The sequence below is a fragment of the Ptychodera flava genome, chromosome 22 (assembly GCF_041260155.1).
Source record: "Ptychodera flava strain L36383 chromosome 22, AS_Pfla_20210202, whole genome shotgun sequence".
Taxonomy (NCBI): Eukaryota; Metazoa; Hemichordata; class Enteropneusta; family Ptychoderidae; genus Ptychodera; species Ptychodera flava.
This window is the reverse complement of record NC_091949.1, coordinates 19,777,074-19,804,404: the sequence shown is the minus strand read 5'-3', so window position 1 is coordinate 19,804,404 and position 27,331 is coordinate 19,777,074. Positions and strand designations below refer to the sequence as shown.

Sequence of the window (27,331 nt, the reverse complement as noted above, 5' to 3'; positions counted from 1 at the left end):
TTCAGAGATTGCCATAAAGCCATTATGGTGATATCCGGGAGGGCACATTGTATACATTTTGTGTGTGTGTGTGTGTGTGTGTGTGTGTGTGTGTGTGTATATATATATATATATATATATATATATATATATATATATATATATATATATATAAAACTCAATATGCTTGCTTACTTCTTAGATCTAATATAATTGTTCAAAATCAAAGTCACTATCCTACATGACATTCCTAAAACGGATTTGAAGAGTGCTGAGAAAATTGTACTGCAATACTCAATTAAATTGAACACAACAAGTGTAATATTGCATAGATAGTTTATTTCAAAATTGAGAAATTGTACACAAGATGAAATGTTATCACCAAGCAGTTTGAAAATATATGTATAAATAACACTACTCAAATTGGTATTCAATATAATCTAGGATTTTTATTCTAATCCCAAAATACATCTGAGTAAATGTTTGTTAACATTATGAAGAGGTAAAGGTTAAAGAAAAAATTTGATAAAGTATTAATTTGTGTCCAGTAATCTGCAAGCAACATTACTAGTGGAGCTGGCCGAGCCAGACTGTGGCCGATCACACCTTCAGGTGGATTAGCGCCCCCAAGAGGTCATACAAACTAAAAAAGTAGATATTTCTATGAAGAAATTTGTGTGCTGAAGATTTACGAAATAAATGGCTTTAAAGCTTTCAACATACTGTGTGTCATTAAATCTATGGTTAAGATATAAGACATGGAGACCATATTAGAATCTGTAACTCAAAAATTTTCTTCATCACTACATGTCAACAAGTAATTTACTAGTATCTTTGTAGATACCCCTGTAATCAGGATGACTGTCTAAAGGTAGGTGGTTCGAGCCAAAAATTACAAGTTACCATACATAGTTTTCAAAAAATTAATTATCAGTGTCTTTCCCACTGTATCATCTAATAAATAATGGCTCTGAATTTTAAACAGTGATTGGGATTTTTTAAACAAGTTCATTCTTTGCTTCAAGAATCCACAACTTAAGGTGATTTTTTCATGGTTGTGTATTGAATTAATATTCAGCTTTATCAGTTTAATTTCCTGAAATAACATCCTCTGACTACTCTACATGATGTCAAGTAAACCTTCTAAATTTGATTTTGTCCGGGTCAGATTTTTCTGACTTAGATGAGAGTAACCCACAGCTACATCATTGAATAAGTGGGTAATACTGTAAACTTTGACCCTTTGAGTGCTGTAATTTTGCCCGCCGAAATTTAGCGCAACATTTTACCAATTTTGATGAATTTTTCTGTAAGTTTTTTGATAATTTTGGATGAAATGGACATCACATTTCATTAGCTACAGGTTTTTATCAAAATTTGGCAAAAATTCTGGAAAAAAATTACTTGGGTACATTTTATAAAGGTGACAAAAATTGGCTTTGGCGCTCAAAGGGTTAATCCTAATTACATCACTTGACTCTAAATTGATCCCTGTACTGTATCAACCACATCGTGTTCTACTCAGCTTTGCTTGTAGGAATGAAGGAATGCCTGGCATTTGGTTTTTCCGTACAATTTAGATAAATAATGTGCATTGTTACAGTTGACGTTTGAAATTTATGAAGCAAAGATTTACGTAGTTTGGGAACTAACTGCTACACACTATTTGCATATCAGGGTTCTTCCAACACTTAGAACTGTTTGATCCGTTATACACCAAGCTACAAAACCAGTTTATTGCATTTCACAAAGTACTGATGAAATAAAACTTTGATATATTTGATCAAAGAACTATGAATATTTATGAACAGTTGTCATAAAAGATACATTTTTTCAACTCTGGAGTAAAAGTGCATTGACTTAGTAATACTGCTCTATGAGCGTCAGCCTCTATTCTTTGCATAGATACTGCACACAGAGGGACCATGCATTCTCAAAAGTTCCATAGTAGATAACACCAGTTCAAGTTATTCACTCACGGCAATTTTGAATGCATTATTTATGTGGTGAAAAAGGAATGTCTTTAGACACGGAATATTGACGGCACTAATCACTGCTTTGCATGGCCGCAAGTACTAATCAGTGACTGGCTACTACAAATATGGGTTACGAACTCATTTGATAGTTAGAACCTCAGAGGTAGGGAAACTGCAAACATAAAAGAGCTTGTAACACAATGCATTTAGCTTTCAGTGTGCTCAAAAATCTATGCAATGTAGCACTGATCAATATAAGACTTAAGTTTATCACCAAAATAGGACAGTTGGCAGCAAATTCTGTGGAATTAAGGCTCTATTATCCTACATTGAGCTTTTGATGATGTCCCTCTGTGTGACGGGTTAGGCTTTATGGCCTGTAGTAAGGACACTTCTTGATATTATGGAGAAATAGGCTACTTCAAAATTTACTAACATGATAGATATTTCAATTAAAAGGCCAAGAATATATACTAGACAGAACATCTGAAACTGAGCTTCCCTTACAAATTACCAAAGATAACTGGCCCGTAAAAATGAACTTCAACAAAGTGAAGCTTTATCACCCAATAATTGACAAGGTCACTCTTAATTTTTTTACAGGTCATTTTAATCCTTTGAGCGCTGTTATTTTCTCCCACCAAAATTTTAGCGCAAAATTTTACCAATTTATATGAATTTTTCAATAATCTTTTGATAATTTTGGACCAAATGGACATCACATTTCATTTGCTATGGTTTTTTCTGAAAATTTTGGCAAAAATCTGAGAAAAATTGACTGGGGTTTATTTTATAAAGGGGACAAAAATAGACTTTGGCGCTCAAAGGGTTAATACCTGCAGTTAGTATGTAACCTTGTAATTTTTATGAATTTGGAAAGTGGTTCTGAAACATCCGATTCAAAGAATCACCAACAAAACACACCCTTTATAGTGCATAATTCCAAGTATCAAATACCGATTGTTGGCTTTAAAGTAAGAATGTATCTAAAATGTTAAAAAATACATTGTAGTACTTATACATGTTTATACAAGAGGTTAATAACAAGTAAATGAACAACAAACTTATTTGGCACATATTTTCAGAAAATGATAATCTCATGTACTTACTATAGAAGAGAAATAGAAATATTACCATAGGACTCTGATTTTTCACTTTGATTCAGGTCGCACCAGTGCAAATTATACGCTGACCAGCTGTTTTGAAAAATTCTTACTCAGACATCGCTCCCTCCATTTATATACATTATGAAATTCAAACACATATATGTTTCTTAATCTCATCTGAAATTCTTCAGTTCTAAGATGATGAGACATCTGCGTAAATTGTAAACTTCAAGGTTTCAACTATTGTAGTTTGAATATGCTGAGGCATTCTGGGATAGATACCATACACAAGACAAGGTGCTGGCTACATCTGTAACAAATCTGTTTTCTGGTTAAGGTAGTATGCGCCTAGAAATAAAAAGACCTAAACTTTTGCTCCAACTTTCCTCAGGGGAGCAATTAACCATTCTCTTTAAAAATCAAGACTCAAAATTTGGAGTAGCCTTGCAAATTTTGATACAAACGAAACAAAGTGTTTAAAATTACAGGCCTTTGCAATTCAAAATGGCCTCCATCCCTGCATAGTAACTCTATGGGAAAAAATCCAATTTTCGATTTTCAAAGAAACAAGACAGTGAAATCTTTATTTACTCTGTGAGTTTAAAATGAACCAACACAACTCTCTTCTACACCAGAAGAGTATTGTAAACACTTTGAAGTCTGAGTATCTGTCCCCGAGGCACATCCTACATTAACCTGTTCAACCTCAATTCCCTGTATTCAGGTCCACACTCATCATAGATGACAATGGGTTTGGGCTAAACCATGGTGTCGAAAGGGTTAATATAAACAAACTGCCAGCTGTCTTCATTATTTTACTTCATTGATTTTAAAGACAAAGCAATTTTTTACTCATACATATTTTACTCTACATAAATATTTTCAAATTTTTCGGTTCAAGATTCATCTCCTGTCAAAAATTCATAAGTTTACCTCTCAATATGATACAATGTTGCTCCTTGGGAGCAAATAATGATATAACTTCAAAGCTCTTCATGATTTTCTTATACTTGACTTGGATCACAATACAAGTACACACACCTTTTCACAGCATTTCATGGATGAAACTCAAGTATAAAACTGGGAGGAGTATGATGACAGTTTCATGTATGACTTTCAAACACAAATAAAATATTCTATCATGATATTTCAGTGACATTTATATAACTGCAAGGGATAGAATGCCATTCAAACTTTAAAACCCTATCTTTTTTGTGTATTTTTATTGTCCATTGTCTGTTGGACTAAAACTGTTATCAAAGACAGCAGTACTTTGTCATGATGGTATTGGCTCTCTTGTTGGTATATAAACATGTGCATGCTCTTTTTACAAATAATAATAACCTGCCTATAAATGGACAGTATATATGTATACTTTTATCATAGCAACAAAGCTCAAAGATTTGCTACTTTGCAACTGAGCTACCTAAGTTGCATACAAGAATTCCTCACTCTGTGACGTCAAATGTAGAACGTTTTCTCAGCAATTATCATAGGTTGCATAATCATGGAAATGAGACCCAAATTTGGCAATGGGAGATCTGTACAGTCACTTTGAAAGGACTCGGCTGACTTGCAGCGTGTTTGCAAGGTTATATCTGATTGGTTGATTGTCCTTATTCACAGCAACTTAGGGAGTCTATTTGTATTATTCAATTGTAACGGTAAGATTCTGACAATCAATTGGATAACAGCTTCCAAATCACTGCAAGTCGCCCAAAATGACAGCCCTGTTACTTTTTAGTAAAATGTTTTTTACTCTCCATCTAAAACAGTGTGTTCTCACAATCATTACAGGGACACAGCCATCGGAACTGCACCTGTCTGAGTTTCTTGTTTACAAACAATGTATTTAAATTTTGAATTATACGATGTAGATTATGACAGACATGTTTTGACATCCATCAACCACTATCGTACCATGGATACAGTGTTTACATTAGTCGTATGGGTCCCATACGACCTTTGAGCGCAGTTCCAATGACACAGTCTAATTCTGGTACAGACTCTGACAGACACTTGTGAGAGCACTCACATTGCACTAATAATCTTGCAGTGGCACCGTAAAGTCAATGGTATTTTCTGTTCACAACTCTCCAACCTGTATTGGCATGGTTCATGTACCAATACCTATATCTTCTTCAAGTGGGCTGGATTTGAAGAGCTAGCTTGGCTTGGCTCTCTCAGGAACATTCTGTAATATGGCTGCCTGTGCTGACTCCATGACACCCGGTATACCCACAATGCCGTGCAGGACATCTGTCGCGCCCTCTCTGCAAGTAAATTGGATGAAGAGGCAATATTTGACTTGTTACTATGTCTTGTCTGATTATTGATGATAATTGAATGAAATTCACTTGAACATGTTGAAAATTAACATCTCTTTGTTATGGCACAAAAATGAAAAATGAACAATGAGCAGTAACAGTTGTGATTAAAATGAGTTTTGCTTGTCATTGATGTGTTTTAATTTATCCAAGGCCCCTATTAAAAATGAGTAATGACAGGCATCAAAGATTATTTCATTTTCTGTATTTCATTAGAATTTCTTACACTATCTATAACAGTCACTTTAATGAACAATCTAACAGCAAACTTATACCGGTAATATACTGTATTCATTCTCAGATGAACATACTTAAACATTAATGAAGGAAGGCTAGAAAAACAAAATACTGATTGAAATCATAAATTTGAAGCAAAATACAGCATTGCTGTGCAACGTCAGCTGAAATGAGAAATTTGGACAGCTTTGTGTTTCCTGTATTTACATCTGTAGCTTGTGGTTGGAGAGCAATTGAAATTTGTGGTGTCAAAGTGTCGTTTTGTCAGATCTTGTGCATCTGATTTCAAAAGGTCTGGTAACATGATTGTCACTATTGAACCTGTTCATCCCCAATTTCCAATAGAAAGGTCCACAATTAGCGTTGATAACAATGGGTTTGCTTAAACAATAATGGAGAAAGGGTGAAATTCCACTGGCCGCAACTTTTGATATGATTTCCAGAGTTTTTGTTCTCTTTGTAAAATATAACCGCTTGTTCTACTATTACAACACCATTTTGAAATTCCTATTATTCATCTTGTCAACACAGCCTGTACACTTAGAAAGTCCAATGTTATTGTTGACGATTTCATTCTAGTCTGGGCTAAAATTATTTATCAACAAATACATTATATGCTATACATAATGTAATGTGTTTGCAAGCCGAATATTTTTAAAGATAATTTAGGGAGAAGAATAATGAATTGTATTTGTTTTATGGAATAAACAAAATGGATTTGTCATCCAAAGTGAGCAATTGTCCTTTTAATGATAGATGGGGGATGTCACTTCAAGTCTGCCGGTACTCACCGAAGAAGCGCTGATGTAGTGGTGTCTGTGGAATGGCGCAGCAGATACAGGACAACACGTACTCCCTGGTATTGAATATTGACAACTGATGACTAGATACACAGAAAGAGACACAGATTTTCAGAATGAGTAAATTGCTGGGGTTAACTTTCAGCTTGGGGTACTACATGGTCTGGTGCCACTGATCACAGATTTACACACCCATTATACAAAGTCACTGCTTGTTCTGATCTAAAAGCTACCGAAACGAACTAATCACTAACAGACTCGCCAGATTGTTGCAGGTCAGCCCTAGACTTGTTTACTTATATCATGGTAACACCAGGGCATCTCTGAAAATGCTATTAATAATGGGGAAGCAGATTTTTTGTCACAATACCTTTAGTAGTCTTTTAATGATGTTGTCCAGATGTTGTATCTGTGCAGGAAAGAGAGACACAGAGTTAAATCTTACAGCTAAACTTCTGAAATACAACAGAGCAATAGTTACTTGTTCTTTATTGGATTACCAGGGTATTGTAGAAGCCCTTATTGCACATTTAATTTATAGACATGCGGCTGAAAATTGGACAGTTATTGATTTAACAGCTGATTGGTAGTAATATTGATACACTGACTATGATAAAATACTGCAATACTCGTTTTATGTTGATGTGTACTCATACAGTTTGTTTGTTTTTGAATGAACAACATCCACATTGTATAAAATATATATATATACATGTATATTGTTTTGAATTTTTATTAAATACATACATGTATAGGAATCCTTTGCAATACAAGAGCGCCCTCTATGTTCATATTCTTCTTGCTTTCTTTTTCATTGCCAGTTTTCAAACTTTATAAACATGACAGCAGACTTAGTAAAGACTTCAGTGTAGAAAGTCACATCAGACTACCCAATTTTAAATAAGGATTTGCTGACATTTGATTATCTTAGATGGCAAAGGTCGTCTTCTACACAGAGTAAGGTGAACGACTCGATCTTAGTGTTCAAACCATACAACCCACTCCTCTCAGTGCAGGCAGAAGTAATAAGAAGAACGTGTAACGCCAGAAAACTTAAGTTACTGTGGATGATGGAACTGCGTGAAAGAAATGTATCCAAGCTACTAGTATTAGACTGCAGCACTGATGGAATTGACCTTGATACTTGGCCTTCGGATAAGCAAATACCAAATGGATTTGCTAACCCCTGGTTGAAATCTCATTTGACAGACAGCCTTCATCATAACTTTAACCCTTTCACTCTCATTTTCCAATGTAGAAGTCCAACTTTGTCATATAAACAATAGAATCGTACCAAAATATGGCACTGAATGTGGTAAAGGGCACAGATTGACTTACGATGACGGAGGTGTGTATCTTATACTTTGAGAAATTTGCAATGCCTCTAGAAACGTGGGTGATGACATCATTGTGTGTGGAATACAGCTCTAGCATCTCACAGGAACAGATCAAGTAGTCTTGTAGTGAACCCTAAATAATGAAAATTCAAAATCTTGTATAGCGCCCTCAAGTAACATTAGTCAATACAATACAGACACTGTAGAACAATAGTATTCTTGTGAACAAACTGCAGCAGCTTTTACAAATGTCAAAGTTTTTTGTTCAGGGCAGAAAGCTGGTAAATGATTCCTTCAAATCATGTTATTAGGGTTCCATGGATATTCTAAAACAACCACCGGGGACACAGCAAAATTTAATTAGAACCTTCTAAATCATTTACAGATAAATATTTCAAAATCTTAAGAAAGGCACCGGTCTTCTTTAGATAATAATTCTTGATCCATGAAGGAGTTACTGTACAGCTTCTTTTTGGCTCAGTCCCAGAAATGAAAAAACGGAATGGACATGGAGCAAGTTGCTTTGATTTGGAAGAAACACAATAGACAAGAAAGACAGAGGATTTTCAATTCAAGCAAACTTTATGGAGAAGCAACTATGACATTCAATTTCCTAGTTTCAAAAAGTAAAATCACTGGGTAGAATAAATATTAACTCAAACAAAGTAGTCAAACAATACCTGATTGTGTTCTTGTAAAGTCGCTATATTGGCAAAGAGGCAGGCAGCATTGCACAGTACTTGGGTGTTCTTTGGTTTACGATTGACGGCCTGGACGAACCGCTTTCCAGAAGATAAATCCTCCTTTAGAAGAAAATTCAAGCAGAGGGTATGTGAGTGAATTCAACTGTATTTCCTCCCCTCATCACTTTCCTTTGCAAGCATAGTGGTCAAATAATATTATTGAAAGCAACCTGAATTGATCTGAACTGGAATAATTAATTGGGTTTCAAATGTAGACAATAAGGTTTAAAATAATTCAGGTAAATCAGCATTAACATCATTATAGGACTGAGCCCAGAATATTTTCTGCTATGGTATGAGCAGAAATCTAAAATCTATTGATTACTGATATTGCAAAGGGAATTAATGTAAAAAATGTGAAATTTGGAAATTTGAGCAGTCAGTGCTGAGGCCCCTGTAAATATGAATTGCACAAAATCATGACAAATGCTAGATTTGATAACACACAGTGAGGAAACAGTTTGTCAGAGTACATGTAGGTATAATTATACAATCTGAAGTCTGATATTTGTTATTATTGTTCAAATTTTCCTGAGTTTAAAAGACTTTACAATTGAGATACTTTGGGTTTGTTATATCTTGGTATATTTCAAGTGCAGAAAAACAATGTTTTAGGGCTAATAATTGTGTGTGCAAATCTACAAATTTTTTTGGTGGACCTGATATTGTTGCTTTCAACTTAAGTTGACCAACTTGAACCAGTCTGTCTTTTTGTAATTGCAGATACATGTGCTCTACGATAGAAGAGTTGTTTTGTTTTGTTTATTTACAGTTTGTTAGTTTGTTGCAAAACTTTGAAATTACTCACCTGAACTAGCCTCTGCCTGTGCCTATCTGTACTCATAGAGAGTGTGGCCAATATTCTGAATGCTACCTCCTGCATCTATGATAAGACAAACACACAGTATATATTTATAGCCCAAACAAGGGACTATTTGTCCAAGCATAGCTCCATGGTCTGAGGGTAGGCAACCATACATTTGCCTGATGTAAGGAGAGCAGATGGTCTCCTGCATCAAGGGTAGATAGTCTCTTGTTTGGCAATAACGTTTTATTTGTACATGCCTCTCCTACATAGTTTCACGCCACATGCTTGGGTTTATTTGCAAATGACAATTATATGCTTTCAATGATAGATGAAAATCCATTTAAAAATAGAATGATTTTCGTCATTGAACTGTGCATTGGTATATTTAAATTACAGTTATGCAGTTTATCAATTTTGAATAGATATTTTTCTAAAAATCGGGTTTTCCTACGTAAAACTTATAATTTGATGATTTTGAAACCGAAAGTTGCCAAGTTGAAAATATTTTGGGTCACTATCAGTCAAATGATGGCTATGCGGCCTGTGACATCATCAACAAGTTACCATTGAATCCTATGGGATGTGTAAAGTTTGATATATGAGGCATGTAATAAAAAAGCAGAACACATTAAAACTACGTTACTAATAATAGCTCTGAAGTTACTCATGTTATTTTCTCCAGTGCATGTAACCTTGTAAATTTCATGGAGATTGTAGATGTCCTTTTCTTGACTTCGTATGCACTATATATCAAATTAGTCACACTTGGAGACAGCATAAATGTTAGCATAGCTCTGTGGCCATTTCCCAGTAAACATGTTCTCAGAACCAGTGCAAAAAAAAATACATTGCCCTGCATACAGTTTTGTCTGTGTGTGTGACATCGACTTGTTTGAGTTTTGTGTTGTCTTGTTTATCCACCAAGATAATTTAACTCTTGTAAGATGGTCCTGATAAGATTGTGTGTCTTGTGACAATTCTTAGTTTACAGTATAGCTATATTAACTTACTAGTATACCAAAATAATACACCATAGATCAACACAGACTGAAACTGATGAATTTGCTTACAACAGTAGAACATAATGAGTCAATTCTAAGGAAAAGGATTACAGTCCTTCATTCACTTTTTTCCAGCCCCCTTCCCCGCCATAACTTCCTCTTTGAACATGCAGTGCTGAGAAAACCGGGTTAGTTCCGTGACTTCCCCTACTGTTACCAGAAACTGTGTCAATGTAGAGTTCAAATGGTGTGCCTACCAAAAGCACTGATATGATAATTTCAGAGGATATTTGACACCAAACCATTTCTAGGATTTCAGTTGGGATAGTATTACATAAAACCTAACTCACTAGAGCCAACAGAACTATGAATTGAATGATGGCTGCAGGGAGCATCCATTAACTGCCCTTTAAGTGTACAGATCCATTTATTGAATCAGATAATTCACGACATCACAGCAATCAGGGGCAGCAACTGTGAAAAGACAATTACTAGACACCAAATGAAATTTAGTCATAAAATCATATAACCTTACAAGAAAATCTAAAACATACATTTTAATAACTTGACTTTTTTTGCATCACCAACCAGCATGGACACTTCATGACAAACTATTGCATGAGTAAAAGGTATTTGAGTTTGTGGCAGGATTCAAGTTGTGAAGTTGACATCTAACTATCAATATCTTGGAGTTGTCTATGACTAACTACAATTCACAAAAAGGGAAAAGATAAATGCACAGGCTTCTTTCACCTTTCAGCAAACTAACATTGTTGAAATTGTGATATATATATATATATATATATATAATATTATATATATATATATATATATATATATATATATATATATATATATATATATATATATATTTATCACTATTGTTGTTACTATTGTCAAATAGACTTCTTATATGCATGTGCACTTGGGCTATGCTGATAATGCAGCTGCCATATTCAGTCAAAGTTAGAATTTACAAAAACCAAGACGTCAATTAAAGACTCAAATCACTGTGGAGGTTACTTGAGGGTCAGGGTAGAGAACCACAGTGAGGTAAATGACCTCCAGTGACCCCACACTTATGAGGTTGTTGACCTCCAATGACCCAAACAACCATGACCGGTAATTGTGCATAAAGTATCAAACGCACAACAACAAAGACACATGCCTTAAGAAAATCAGTCAAGGTCGGCCTGTGTCAATCCAAAGGACAAGGATACATTTTATCTATTTTTAACCTTGGAAGTCAAGGAATTGCTGATGGCAGGCTTGGGGGTTGAGATTTTGCACTGAGTAAATATTTAATGAATTTATCAGGCAGTTGTTTTCGATCCAAGAGCATGATAAGTGAAACTGATAAAGTACAATAAAGTTGGAACTACAGATTGTTGGTCTCAAAGTCTACCATCTATCAAATATTTTCAGTTCCATGAACCAAACTTGAAGTGATACAAGATTTCAGCCTTATGAATTATTTTGTTACTGTTTAATTTCAAAATATGGCACTGATTGTATATACTAATGATTGATAAGTAGCTAAGGACACTGCAAAATGCTTGTTAAAATCCACTTTTGTTTGGTGAACAGCTACCCTATAAGTAACAATGAACAGACGGAATATATTTGATTTTATTCATTCATTTTCATTATCTACAGCAAAGTATTTGATTGTTTATGTTAATAGTTGCACCTATCAAATTAAAGCAATTCTCAATTAGTCAACTATACAAATGCCAGATTTCCTATTTCTCTGCATCTATTGTCACTACATAATTGATAACAATAGAATTGGACCATCTTGTACATGAAAGTGTATGACAAAAACAACCATCGGCCAATTTTTTCAAACTTTACACTAACACCTCACTGGTTGTGTATGTGATGCTTTTTTCAAACTTTTAGTTGTAGCTTCTTGCATCATATCTAAGCAATAAAGCACACCCTGCAACAGTACACCATGAGATTTTGACCACTTCACGACATATGCGCACAAGCGAAAGGAAATGCGTATGTGGAGTGAATTGGTCAAAATCGAGTGGTATACCCGTTGCTTGGGTGGTTTATTGCTATAATATCATAACAGTATCTTGAAATTATGGCGTGAAACGTTAAAAAGGAATTTTTCTCTAGCTGAGAACTCATGCCTGTACAAACCGTGCTAAAATGCGAATATAGCAGTTATTTTCATGTCTCGATCAGGTAGGTAAAACAAAAGCCATAGGAAACACTGGGCTTAAACCTTGTCATGACAAAGAATGGAGAGGTTTGGATGTGCAGCTTATGTTAGCCTATAGAGCTTAGATCAAACAAATACCATGACATGACTTGTGATGTTGATATATATATATATATATATATATATATATATATATATATATATATATATATATATATATATATATATATATATATATATATACATATATATATATATATATATATATATATATATATATATATATATTATATTATATATATGGTTGCTTAAATTGTGTCACTACTTTTGTTGAAGACGTTAAGCAGTAGGTGGTATATTGTACATTCTATATATCTTACTACACATGTATACATGTACTATATATTTATCATATTCCATGAATATTTGTTGAGCTTTTACATTTTCACTAGGTTGTACGATTTGTAATAATTATTCAAAACCTTCTAAATGTATCTTTCTTCAACATTTCAGCAGGTTACATTTCTACTTCGTAGTATATATTGTTGTGCATCTAGGTTTGTCATGATTGTGCCGTGTCTGGTCGTGGGATGTCAGAAATGGCTTGACAGCATAGAGGATGTGCACGGATTAATGCATTTTGACGTGTATCACAGTGACTAAATCTGGATTTCTTAATGCAGGGAGTAGTACATTTGTTGAAATTTCACTGTACCCAGTACATTCGAAACAACAATGATTCAGATATGTTTGGCAACATATATTAAGAAATGCATCTTGGTACAAGTTCAGATTTTCACAGTTAGATTAATGATCCCAAATTAATTTCTTGTCCATACAAATAAAGGAACAAACAAATGAAATATTACTTGTACATGTAGTCATTAACAGATAATTTTTTTCATATCATTAAATGTGCTGAAGTAAAAACACTGGCTATTCTGATATTCAAAATTGAGATACATATACTTTCATGTGAACAGTAACTCTATTATCCAGATATTCCCTGAAATATTTTGGTTGTTTATTGGTCTGCTTTTTTAAGGTAGTTTACCGAATTTTAATTTTCTATGACATTATTTGAGATGTGGATAATAGCAAGTAAATCTTTTGTAACTGAAGGGAAAAGGAGAAATTTTCAAACTTTCTGAGATTTGTTTGTTTTTTCTACAATAAAAGCTTCTAGGACGAAAAATAACCCAAAGTAGCTGGTTGTTTGTGAGTTTAACTGCAACAAAAGATTTGAAAAATTTATGGTGGCATTTTTGTATCCCGAACACAGTTTTCTACACCACATAGCAAATGAGTAGATATACCCCCTCACAGACAAAATCCAGAAATTCATGTACAATTACTTCTCTGTTTACACAATACAGTCAAGTATGAAACCTCCAACCAATTTTGACATAAAATTTTGATATGAAGATATTTGATAGCTATGGAATCTAAATGTATGCAAATTACCTAATGACTGATTCTGGTTGTCATTGTATTGTCCATGGTTGTCATCAATAAACACCTTGGAAGGTTCTTCGAACACCTTCCAAAAGAAAGTTTTGACTTTTGGTCATACTTTGCTCTGGGAAACTTATTCAGGTTTTCTTTAATAATAAAGATATAAAAATATAAATTAACTGTGCAGATTTTTGCATTAGACACTATGAGAAGCAATTGACTTCAAAGGTAATGAGTTTTCAGATTCAAAATGGCTGATAATCTCTGTGTTCACACTATGAAAAATGATATCTTTAAATTTTAACAAAAGCAAGACTGAAAAATTTAATTTTCTCTCTGTTTAGAAACAATTCTACACCTGCCATTGACTGGTGTGAAGTGTCATCAGATTTGAAGCCTCTAAGTAAATTCCACATATGTATATTTAAACATTTTTCATATCTTCAATACAAAGAGAAAACAAGGTTAGAATATGAATGCAAAAGAGCTCATAACAAGCAAATGTACCATAAAATATTACAAAACAACGGTGAACTACGAGGCTAAAAACTACAGACTAATTGTGCCTCATACAAATGATAAAATCCTTGCCATCTCATATAACAATGTTGCACATTTATGTTCTTTCTGGTAATTTTTCTTTTTCATTCAAAAACATTACAGGTTTTTATTCTTTTTGGCAACATCTTTGTCTGCATTTCGTGATGGCAATGTTGCATATTTTTTTCTTTCTACCAATATTAATTCTGCGCTGAGAACTTTAACCTTTCGAAGAAATTCCTGAAATCTGCATCAGTTTTTTGCATTGAAGACTCGGAGAAAGCTTAGATTACAAAAGCAGTAAATATCATCACCTCAATATGACACAATTACATCCAAGGTTTCTACATTTGTGTTTTATTTTTATCCCCTCACAACATTTCACCTGATATGCATGTACTAACCCCTACAAATCGATCAGGCTCCTTTGTTCTCCTCCTCTAAGTGGTACATTTGACTGTGAATATGGGGGTACAGGGGTAATAAAGAATTATCACTTTAACATACCAGTACCATTTGAAAATTTAGAAGGAGGAAAGCTTCAAAACAGCATCAATAGAAAAATTTCATGAACAAAGAAGTGTAATAGATGACATTTTTTGTGATAGAAAATACATATTTGTCAGTTTACAGAAACAACATGACTTTGCCGATGCAATGGGGAGCAGTTACCTCCCTCCTCCCTGTACAATGGCATATAATTAGACTTGGTAGCATGGCATACAATGACGTTAATGGCTTGGCAAGGCCATACTTCAATGAAAACTGCTAATTTGGGGTTTGAACTTTCGATGAGATTTGGGAAAAGAAAGAGCACTTGTGCACTGACCGTGAATAGATAATTGTATCCCCAGTTTTTGCCACCCTCATCCGACTCCCCTGTCATTGACCGTCTTTACACTGAAAGCACGGAAAAATTGAAATGAACACCCATGAAATGACCTCTGCAAGGTCATCTTTGAAAACATCACACCGGTAGGTCGCCCGGCGCCATCCACTTGCCCTCCATTTCAGTCTAAAGTTCAATGGCCTAGAGTACATTGAACTGTTTGGCAGGCTGTGACCTGCATGTTGTCACGTTCCATTTGAACTTAGCCTCTAAAGCAGGGTCTTCCTTGAAATGGAAACCAGGCATGACCCATGCCCGTCAGCAAAAAGGTCACTTGCTTTGTCTCTGGGCGAGAGGTGTACATCTATACATATTGCAGTTACTGATCGACCTTCAGCATTATGAAATTTTCTCAACAAAGCTAGCATAGAAGTGATCTGTTTTCCATATCTTTACAAGTCAAATAATTTCAGCTTTACTATTTGTCATGGAATATTCAAATAAGAAAACCGCACAGGGTTTTTTTATAAATAGTTACATTTACTGACTGCATTTGCTTGTTTTTACTGAACAAGTAATAAAAAGTAAAATTTTGTGACATGAAAAAATGGATATATGGAGGAATGTCTAAACTCCAGGGACAAATTTGAGTTTCTTTAAAGTCTATTTTTGTCTCCTTTATAAAATAAACCCCAATCAATTTTTCTCAGATTTTTGCCAAAATTTTCAGAAAAAACTGTAGCTAATGAAATGTGATGTCCAGTTGGTCCAAAATTATCAAAAAATTACAGAAAAATTCATGAAAATTGGTAAAATTTTGCACTAAAATTTTGGCAGGAGAAAATTACAGCGCTCATAGGGTTAAAATGAACATTCCCGTAACCTCAGAGGATTGAACCATTTGGTATTGGGGAAGATTGTTTTTGTAACATACACCTTGTTTTTTAATCAGGGTCTCATGGCAACCTTCATTTCATTTGGAAAAGACAGTATGAATTGGTCTGTCCCATCAATGATATTTTTGTCTGTGTTTTCTTGGTACCTTATTTTATTCTTGCCAACTGTGGCTGAGATTTTGAAGAAGTTTGCAAGAAATGTCTTTCATAAAGTTTTCAAAAATCTTCCTGACAACTACCCCTCCCAAATCAAATGGTCCAACCCTAATTTTATTTACCAGGAAGTACATCTTGACAAAACTTTGTGAAATTGAAACAAACATTAAGGTACTCTCATTTCATGGTTGGGGACCATTTAATGATTTGAAGGGTGATTTGAAGGGTACGACATGGCGGTTGAAAATTTTAGGAACTAACTACAGATTACAGGTAAACATTTTAGAACCTAGGGTTAGAAATAATTGCTGCTTCCCCCAGTAAAAGGAGAAAATGACCATACAGAGCTGAAAACGAAAATTATTATTCTCAAAAGAAGAAACAAAAGGGTTTACTGTAAAGAGCTGAACTACCTGAATTTGAAGACAAAATTGCTGCAAATAGTATGTCCTCAGAAAAAATGATGGAAGAGCTGAAAATTACTGAGGATCAGAGCACAGCACCATTGTGGGATTTGGATATGAGACTTCCAATGACACTGATAGTGATACATACAGTATTTGTATCTGTATATTTCTGAATATGAAAGCATGAAATTCAGTAAATTCTCCATGGGATTCGAACTCAGCATACAACGTACAGTACTCAGTCATCTACTGAAGACATCAAAATGAAAACTGCTCAGCTAAATCCTCACCCCTAAAAAGTGGTTCAATAGCCCAGTTGTATAGTTGTTAAATACAATTTTTTTGACTGTAACCCCTCCACACGCTGTAGAGTTCATAAAGCACCCATGCACACACACCGTCACACACACTCTCTATCACGCATCACTCACAGACTTGATCAAAGCAATGAATACATCGCTTAACTGGGCGCAATTAACTATTACATAACCTCATTATGCACTGATCATTTCACCACCTTGAAATACTAGAATTTCTCTGTGCTTGCCTTTTGTTAGCGACAATTGAGGTACATTTTTCAGTCATTAGAATCTCAAATTTGTTTATTTATTTTTCTACGGCAGAAGAATACATGTATTTCTTTGGAAACTCTGAACTCAACTGTCTTTGGTTTATAATGCCATTTGTCTACATGGTAATTTAGCACCCAAGCTTCCAAAAAAGAATGTAAGTTAATATGAAAGTGATGGGCACATTATTCTTGAAAACTCTATATTTATCACAGTCACGTGAGTTTCTGTCAATAATGGCCAAACTCTTATCACTAATTTTTCAATATAATCTTAATTTTTTTATTATTTATTCAACATTACAGGCTGTGTGAGGAAACCAAGAATTGTTTTACATAGACTGACACAGAGAATTTCAAACCACCTTTGTAGCTCTACTACTCATCATATTATTATTGTGTTGTGATACTGAGTTGAATAATAGGTGGACATGCAAATTTCCTCCAGAGTATCACCCTCCCCGACTGGAATCAAATGGTTCTCCCGTGCAAGTCTTCTCTACGCTGAATCCGAATGTTTTCAAGTACAAGTATGGAAAAATTTCAAGAACAGTTAAAGTGTGCTAAATTTGTGCTTTTACTAACAGATCGATTACTGTGAAACATATCAATTGGTTTCTGCATCGCTTTCTCCTCCCTCCCACTCCCACATGAGAAATCTGGAAAATTCATGAGAATACTTTTGACAAACCTATGAAAAAGCACACAAATATCTGACTGCCTCTCGATGTTCACGGCCCTGAGCAGGGGTGAATATTTTAAAACTATTCTAGTGAAAAGTTTACTTATACCATATCATTGTAAAATTTGCTATTTACTCCTCTGAAAAATATGACGAGATATTTATTCTATTTCACATTCCATTCCGAATTTACATCGATGATCTTCAACTACAAAGTGTAATGAACTAAAACTCGACTCCATTCATCCCTTCATCACAAGACTATCGCTATAAAATATTCAAAATTTGATGCAGGGTGGTTTATGCTATTAACTCCCATGGAAATCTTTTAGGGGACAGATTAAACAGTTCTTAGCCTTCTCAGTGTTTTTTTTTTCAGAGGTCAATGAACTCAAAGCAGACTTGTTTGGGTTCCATGCCTTTATTTTGGAGTAGAAGAGGTCAACGTCCTCCAAAACTCTCTACCTAGCACCTACACTGTATCAGTTGCTGATGGGTCAAGGGTGACTGTGATGGCAGACAGTTGAGTGACAAGTTTTGCAGACAGTCAATGACAGTGACAATAGAGTGTTTTCTAATGGAATTGAGATCAGCACGCGATCACACACAACTTTTTAGATTCTAAGACCATGAGAATAATCACTTCCACTGATATGTTTAACAGAAATCTTCACAGTTTTGGCAAAAATTATCGATGCTGTTAAATATTGGCTATTCAACAGAAATGTTGATTTCAAACCATAAGTCTACTTCCTGTCTCAATGACTTCCCTTTGTTGATAATGGATGCATGTTCGAAGGCCATGCTATCCCCCATGCAACTAGGAACACATCTAACACTGATCACCCCTGTTTTCTTCAACTTGGAATAAACCACACCACAGAAAACAATGAAGGTTGGACAAAGGAGATTTCACTCATAGTGACTGCCGGTACATCTCTTCTACAAAACACTAAAGGGAGATTTGACATCTTTCAAGGTGATTCCACAGCCGGCAAAACGGAGGTCGCCGCCATTCACGTAAATCGATCAAACGAAGAGAATGAGTGTGAGCAACTGAACACTTTCTGTACCATAAAAATATACCAGTATTATCTTGATTCAGACCTGCAACTTCACAAACAAATGAAAACTTGCACTTTCATCTTTTGTAACAAAGTGAGAAAAGGCCCTGCTCGACCAATGCAACAGATACATAATCCCCCAGATGCAGTGGTTTCACTCAACTGTTTTGAAAGTGAGAAGACCCTGTGATTACCCTCAAGCAAATCATGCACGCAAAAGGTATCACGGAGCAAGTTCTACAACTACATGTGCACCTCCAGAGTTGTATATCAGACTGCCATAACCATGCATTCATGGCTGACATGGTTAGGACGTACGTCAGCAGTACTACCAAATGACAGAAGTTAATCGAAATTTTCGCTGGAGCGACTGAACTGACAATTGCCATGAAGGCTAGTATGCTCTCTGTGCTGCATACATGTTCAGAAGTTGTTCCTGACTCTTGGCTCCGATACTTTAAATACATTTTATGAATCACGGCATCTCCTCTTTGTAGAGGGACAGAACCGCAAAGTTATAAACCATCGACCGAGTTCAAAGAAAGTTCTACTTTGCGCAAAGTATAAACAATAGTGTTGAACTTCTACAGTAGCAACAAGTCAAAGTGTATCATCCCCCCGGCAAAAATGAAACTGTCCAAGCCATTGGAGATTTGTTTTTGTGCAACAAAACCTATCAATAAGAGGAATCTTTCAAGTGGCAATGGCCACCCCTCTCAACTGAATGGTGCAATCTAACAAACACACCAAAACTAAACAACATACACACCAGTTGCAACACCTACCTGTTCATCTCTAGAAGTGGTAAGATCAAGTATTCTTGGCAAGGCATTGCGGTCATTCTGTTGACAAAAAAGTAAAATCAAATTAATCAAGTCCTCAAATGCCGTATACCATTAACATATTTATGATAATAAAAGTAATGTCCTGTCTAATTATTTATATACATTCTTACAAGTCTGTCTTTGTATTTGCCTTCTCTGAGAGAAATTTTTAAGCTTGTTACAGATGAATACATGTTTTGGTGGTCACAGCAAAAGTGTTGTTTGTGAACTATGTCCACGTATATCGCAGGCAAATATGACACTGTTAAGTTTAGCCACATAACAGAAATTCATCATTTGATGTTGTTCCTTGCACACTCAATCCTTTGGGATAAGTGATGAAAGAAGCATCCACTAGATATGAATTTTGAAATCCTAAGTTTATTCCGTAATCTACATTTAAATTCAAGGATAATTCTGTTTTCACCACACAAACATTCTCACAGGGAATGCAAAAAAACAATGCTACGAAATACTTGGGTAACACTGTGTCCACAGGTATATGGTCATTAAATGCACTGTGGTACCATATACTCATAGGTCATATCATTTCAATATTATGATCTATGCTACTGTATGCAGTATTTAGCATCAATCTGTCGATTTCATCAAACGAAATGGATTCTGTTCACTTGCATCTACTTCCAAAACAACAATGAGACCTTGTGGAAGGCATTAAATTTAATGGCCGAAACAATCTGATTTATATTGCAATGTTTTTCATTTTTGGTAATGTCTCACATTGTTTGACAGGAAGCAGAGATGTTAAAATTACGGAATCATAACCTCATATTATTTGTTTTCAAAGGAATACAGCACAAACCCTTAAGGCAGAATGCGCCTCAGAAACAGATATTTGGACGCTCAAATTTTACAATACTTTTTTGGTCTACTTGTAGGGGAACATTTTAAAGATCTTCAAGTAAATAAAATTGTCACCATCTTATTTTGATAAAAATTGAAAACTGAATTTTTCTCCATTGAGTTATTCCACACGGTGGCCATATTGAATTTCAGACATCAGTAAATCTTGGAAAATTTGTTTCTCTGGTACCAAAATTTGCACGGTGACCCCTGATTTTTATTCTTGATTTGAAAGAGAATGTTTGAAAGCTTAGTTCAGGAAAATTTTAGCAAAAGTCTGAGTCCTTGCATTTTGAGGCCCGTACTACCTTAACTATATCCTCAGTACTTTTTGGAACTTTCAAATACACATAGCTGAGATGCGTGGCAATTGTGGGTCTACCTAATTACATTGTACATTGATGATGTCCTTCCAAAGCTATTATTATCGACTGTGATTCACAACATTACAAAGAGTCGGAACATTCCAATATGACTGGTAGGGTAGCTACCTTGAACACAGACATAATTAGGAGGAGGGTGACATGTCCTCCCCAACAGAGAGATCGGTTGCTCCAATGACTGTGCAGTCATTGACCTTAAAGAATGCAAATTCAACTGTGATGATTTCCCAACTATCTTGCACTGATTCATTCAGAAGGCTGGTGACAATTTTAACCTTTGACCTTTAGAGAAAGACTGTATAGGTTTCACTTTTCAAGGGCTTTGAACCGACTGAAATGATTGTGACGTTTTGAGTATTCATAATGTTTTGAATTTCTGAACACAGCTAACACCTACTAAATGCCATGAAACATAAATTTCCGTAAGACATACTGAAAGAATAATTGCAAATTAATTCTTGGTAAGAAATTGTCTACTGTAGGTTTAACAATACCACACGTACATTGCAAGCTTCATACCACAGGCCATTATCACTATCAGTGGAGAAATGGTGTAAAAATTATGTTTAATTGAAAAACTAGCACTCGAAAAAGAGACAAAGAAAAAGATATTTAATACTATTCACAAAATCATGATTTTAGTAAGAGAGGATCAAGAGGCTACGCTGAAACTTTGTATATAAAATCAAAACAAGTTCAATTATTTACAAGCTCCCTGTTGAATTCGTTGTTGTAAATTTTTTTGAATTATATTTCTTGCCAAAGTTACATTATCAAACCAGAGAGGCTCTGTTAACCCTTTCTGTACCATGTCTCTTTCAAGTAAATCTACTAAAAAAAAATTATATTCAGTAGCCAAAAACTATAGAGTTCCACTTGGACTTACATTTCTAGTGCTTTTCATTCATTTCATGTACAGATTTTGTACACGATCCAGAAACTTTCACTCATTATGTGGCCAGTCGAGGCTACTTCTTAAGTTACATAAAAGTCCGCATTGTGCATTTAAATGACAGTTGTCTGATGGCCATAGATGAAATTTGAATAAAAAAAGAAATGGGCGAGCCCACTTGATATCCTGAATGTACTTTGAAGAAGCAGGCTAAAAAAAATACTCAAGGTGAACTGCCCTGAAAAAGGGTCAAGCAACTTTTAGCAACAAGATGAGAGAAATGAGCAGGAATGAAAATATGATATCTAGAAGATTCCTGATGAAAAAATCCTGCTGCAAAAATTTGATCTTCAATGTCTGAGTCCACCATCCCACCCACCGCATCCATCCCCGTATCAAATGGTCTACTCCTTGAAGACTTAAATGCTACTCCTGAATGCCAACTCCTGTACTTGCAGCAAGACTTATTATCATTATGTGTATCATTGAAAAACATCATGATACCGGTAATAAGACTTGACACTAGTCTGAAAACTGTTGATATGTGCAGTCTGAGATTAAACGAAATCAGCAAGGGATTTACACATTTTTGACAAATTTAAACTATGTTGATCATTGCAATCAACTAAAAGACTACAAACTGAAGACTGTATATTTGAAGAAAAAAGTTATGAAAAGAAAATCTTCCACTGCAGTACATAAAATAATCGATCCTGAATTCACTCAGTTTACCCAAAAAGTTTCATGTTGGTGTCATGATGCCGTGCAGATTCAAGAGCCAGTGGTTTTACAACAGAGGATTTATACTACAGACATGGATAATGGCTGTATCTACTCTTGACAAAAGCATAACAAGGATTAAGGTACTTTGCACCGTAAATGAAAGACATTACTTTTGCTTAAACCTTTCTACAGCAAAACTTCAACCACTCTCTTTCAAAATTAAGAATAAGAATCAGGTGTCACCATGCAAATGTTGGTACTAAAGAAACAAATTACCCAAGATTTACAAATTTGAAATCCAAAATGGCCGCCATCCCTGTGTTATCTCTATGGGAAAAATAAAATGAGTGATTTTCAGATAACTAAGCGGTGAAAACTTCATTTATTCCATAAGCTTTAAAATGAGCCTCAAAAGTGGTATGCCAAAAGAATAAAGTTTGAGATTGAATATCTGTCCCAAAGTTACATTTATAATACCCAAGTTTTCCTCCGTTTCATGATGCAGACATACACATTTCTCCAATCCATGAACCAACGCAAAACGGTAACATATGTCGCTGTTGCCATAAAGAGGCCTGTGGTTTACTATGATGCATGCAAGTTAATGTAATTGATTCTGACCCTGTTCAAAGTGTTGAAGGGGCTACACCAAAGTGCATCTGAGGGACAGTTACTATCTTTCCTTTGCCAGAACTCAGGCCTGTGGTCATAATGAGGAAAATTATTCTCCATATTTCCCGTATTGTAACTTTTATTTTCCTTCTTTTAGTTGAAACATCAAAATGCTGGACACAGTCACCCAGGAATTAAATTGTCCACCCCCATACCCCTGTAGACTAGTCCAACTTCCAGTCAGGCCTCAGACAATTGGGCTAAACTAAAACTAAGACAGCCAGAGGGTAGAGGAGTCAATCTATTCTAATTTACCAACAACAGATTTGACGCTAAGATAATTTCACTCATTTTGATATCATTCCTGGCGTGGGTATATCGAGTAATATTATCACTTCCAAAGGAGATGTAAAAATTTACGTCCATACAATGTTCCAAAAAAATATCAGAGAACTTCATGTTTTGGGTACTCACAACGGACCACATATAATGCAAAGTTACAAATGTTGCAAGTTAAATTCATTACATGCACTGGGCAAGCGAAACCTAAATCATTGAAATTTTCTTGAGAAATGGCCATTGTAAACAAGACAAGTACTTTTTTACATAATTCAGAATACTTGAAGATGAGTGTCACCATAGGCCCTATGGTGTTGTTGTGATTCAGTATAACATGTAGTGGGTCAATGTGCGGCCTTTGAGGCTGAGGTTTCAACCATGAGATATGAAAATGCAGCTTATTCATAAATTATTTGTCAATGATTTTCACAGTGGAAAAGAGAAAGACTGAGAGTGCATCAACAACAACAAGGACAGTCAATTCACAGTGAGAGTCTATAGGAGAGGTCATTTGTTTTTTCACGCTGTCTGTCCTTTGAATTGAGAGACGCAAAGGATGTCTCGAGTACGAGACAGGGAAGTGAACTCTATGGTCTTGATTGACACCTTAACTGTGTCACTTTCAACGCTTCTCAGCGAGTCAATGCTACTTGCCCTGGTCAATGCACTCTCCTACGGTTGCCAATGCCCTTTCCGGGAGCTGTGACCTGCTCGACGACCTTTGAGCAGGCTGCATGACCTTTTGGAGCTTGTGAATACCCTTTACATTTTCAGTTGTCGGTGTGAACATGGCCAAAATGGTGTCAGCGGAGCTGTGTACCACTGTGAACACCCGCAAAAACAGGTGAACTCACGTGCAACACCTTGGAAACACCAGGAAATATTACTTTTCCAAATTTATTAACTGACAATCTTACCCCCTCATCCTAGCTTTTCTCCACCCTGTGTCAGTTAAATGGTTTTGTCTAATCCTTGACTATCTGTTTGATAGGGCCATACCAATCATTACTGAAGGGCAGATCAACAAGTATACATATAATTGAAATCAGAACTAGTCTGTCCACCCTTTTTTTCCCCCAGAATTTGGAATCACCCATACCTCTATGATGCCAGCAAAAACAATCCATAGTTCTCACAATTGTCATGATTGTGTATGGGATAAAAATTACAGCTAGCAAACATATAACGCTATCATTTTCCTGACAGATTTTTACTTCAGCAGGCTGCCAATGGAACTTTTTTCATCCCCAGGCAAAATCAGAACTAGCATCCCTATTAAAACATAAAAATGGAAGAGCCCACATGTAGAAAGTTAGCCGGGGCTATTTACACTAGCCTAGACTGGCACCCACCACTTGGATTTTCCCCGGCAGCAGTTGCTGGACCGGACCGTACCATTGCATTCACCACACAATCTACACTACAGCCCACCACTAACGCGACAGTCTGCTGAAGTTTATTCCTTCAATTTACTCTGTTTTGACATTTCATGGTTATAGACTTGGAGCCAGTCTAACACTAAGCTAAATTCAATCATCATGTAAATCAAAAAGTGAAATACTGTATTGACTTGTCGCACTTCAGACAACAGCGCATGCAAAGAATGAGCTGTGTGTAAATGTTCTACCAGCCTGTATTACATAACAGAGCTATATATAGCTGAAGGACAGTTTGAGGTAATCACCCGTGAATAATTGTTTTGTTACGCAAAGTTCTAACCAATCCGGTAATGGTTCATGGTCATGCTGCTCTAGATTCTGTCATTGAGTGAAAACATGATATGATGAACAGTTATCTAGCCCACTGCAAAGACCTATAGTAGCAACTGTCACAAAATTACACCCTGTTGCATAAGTAAAACTCCTTTGTCGAATGAGTAAGAACTTGGAGTTTGCTAAATCACAAATTTTGAAAACTATGCGGATATAACCACACAGGCAATGGTCTAGTCCGGTCCAGTAACTACTGGGGGTGGGTGGGGGTGGGTGGTGGGGGGGGGGGGGGAATCCAAGTGGCGGGTGCCATGCCAGTACTGTGCAATTATTCAATCCCAATGCAGTATAACAGCGTAGGTATTAAAGCATTTCCTTGAAGAAAGTTTGCACAAAAGTTGAAGACTTGCACTCTGAATGTGTAAACTACCTTAAACTTATTAAAGTAGGTCCTGTCCAAAGACAGAAATGTGACAAAGGGTATATCTATGAATCATGGTATCTTGTGGAAGCCTGATATACCCATATTGTTTTCCAATGGTATCCTTGGGCCCTGTAAATATATAATCCACTAAATATCTGAAGAGACCTAGAGTTCAAATTTTTCTCCCTTCCCCACTGCAAAGACAAATATTTTTACATGACAATTTTGCATACAGTGATTTTTTCTTGAAAATGGTTGGCTTATTCTATCCTAAGATACTGAAGGTTCGCTGTCGGACATTTGCTTGCACGTTTGGTATATTCACACCACTGGTCTCAGCTAAAAATAATTGATGATCATTTCTAACATATGTACTGGTATTTATGAGTATTGGGACTGATCACAACAACATACACTGTTTAAACTTTTACCTATTCACCCTATTATCCTGTGTGGCGATCCAATTTAATCCTCAAAACAAGAGCATTGGGTTAAACCATTGTAGTGAAAGGTATCAATGGCCTACCTCAATAATGGCTGGATGGGTGCCGTAATGTTCCACAATAAGACTGAGACTCATCATGGCTAGTAGTGCTATCTCTTCCTTGGCACTGCAGAGTTGCATTACGGGCTGCAGAGCACCGTCTTCTATTGCTAAGTGAAACAAACAGAAGAAATAGTATGATTTCTCAACTGACAACTATCATTTTATTATCAAAAGTGTAGGAGAAATGCCCTATAAGGTGATGCTGAAGACAGCGATAGAGAAATATTGAACTTGTCAAATTCTTAGAGCGATGTACCAGGTTATATCCTAAACCTCCTAATCTCCACAGACATTTGTGTTATGACCAAACTTTGCTATAGAAGATGTGCTGATTTTACAGAAATAGATGATTGCAAAGGTGTCATCTCAAAACTTACAGATTATTTTCGTTGGTATTTTCATATTTTGCAAAAAATGAAAAGGACTGTTTTGAGTTATGCACCAAGCACCGCTACTAAAACAGCTACAAGCAGGGGATAAAAGAAAGACCAATTTAAGAGATGGAGCTCAATGTCACCCTATGGACACTCTACAGACAAAATACTGAAAATGTAAGAATGAAACTGTTTTAAAGGCAGAATGTGCCTCAAAAATGAAAGACCTAAACTTTTACTCAAACATTCTTCAGTGAAACTTTATACCATTCTTTTACCAAATCAAGAATAACAATCAGAGGTCACGGTGCAAAGTTTGGAAATTACCTAACATTTACCAATATTTGAAATTCAAAATGGCTGTCCTCCCTGTGTTAAAGGTATACAGTCACCTGTAATCTAAATATGCCCATATATGGTCAAAGGGGCGCTCCTTGGTATACAAAATACCCATTTGAGGGCGCTGTTTTTAAAAAGCAGCCACCCGCTTAAAATCTGTGATTGGTTAGATAGGAACAGGTGACAGTACACCTTTTACTCTATAGGGTAA

The 27,331-nt window shown here is 35.6% G+C and overlaps 1 protein-coding gene across 1 annotated transcript in view; it reads right to left on the bottom strand.

Annotated features, from left to right (window-relative positions):
- Positions 1–299: 299 nt before the first annotated feature.
- The window catches only part of LOC139122901 (uncharacterized), a 33,040-nt gene continuing 6,008 nt past the window's right edge, over positions 300–27,331 (bottom strand). The window contains exons 5-12 of the mRNA XM_070688761.1: positions 26,387–26,514; positions 19,873–19,929; positions 9,314–9,388; positions 8,443–8,565; positions 7,764–7,895; positions 6,796–6,834; positions 6,417–6,508; positions 300–5,334 (exon numbers count right to left, since the gene is read on the bottom strand). Coding sequence (XP_070544862.1) covers positions 5,226–5,334; positions 6,417–6,508; positions 6,796–6,834; positions 7,764–7,895; positions 8,443–8,565; positions 9,314–9,388; positions 19,873–19,929; positions 26,387–26,514 — 755 coding nt within the window. The 3' untranslated portion in view covers positions 300–5,225. The remainder of the gene's footprint in view (positions 5,335–6,416; positions 6,509–6,795; positions 6,835–7,763; positions 7,896–8,442; positions 8,566–9,313; positions 9,389–19,872; positions 19,930–26,386; positions 26,515–27,331) is intronic.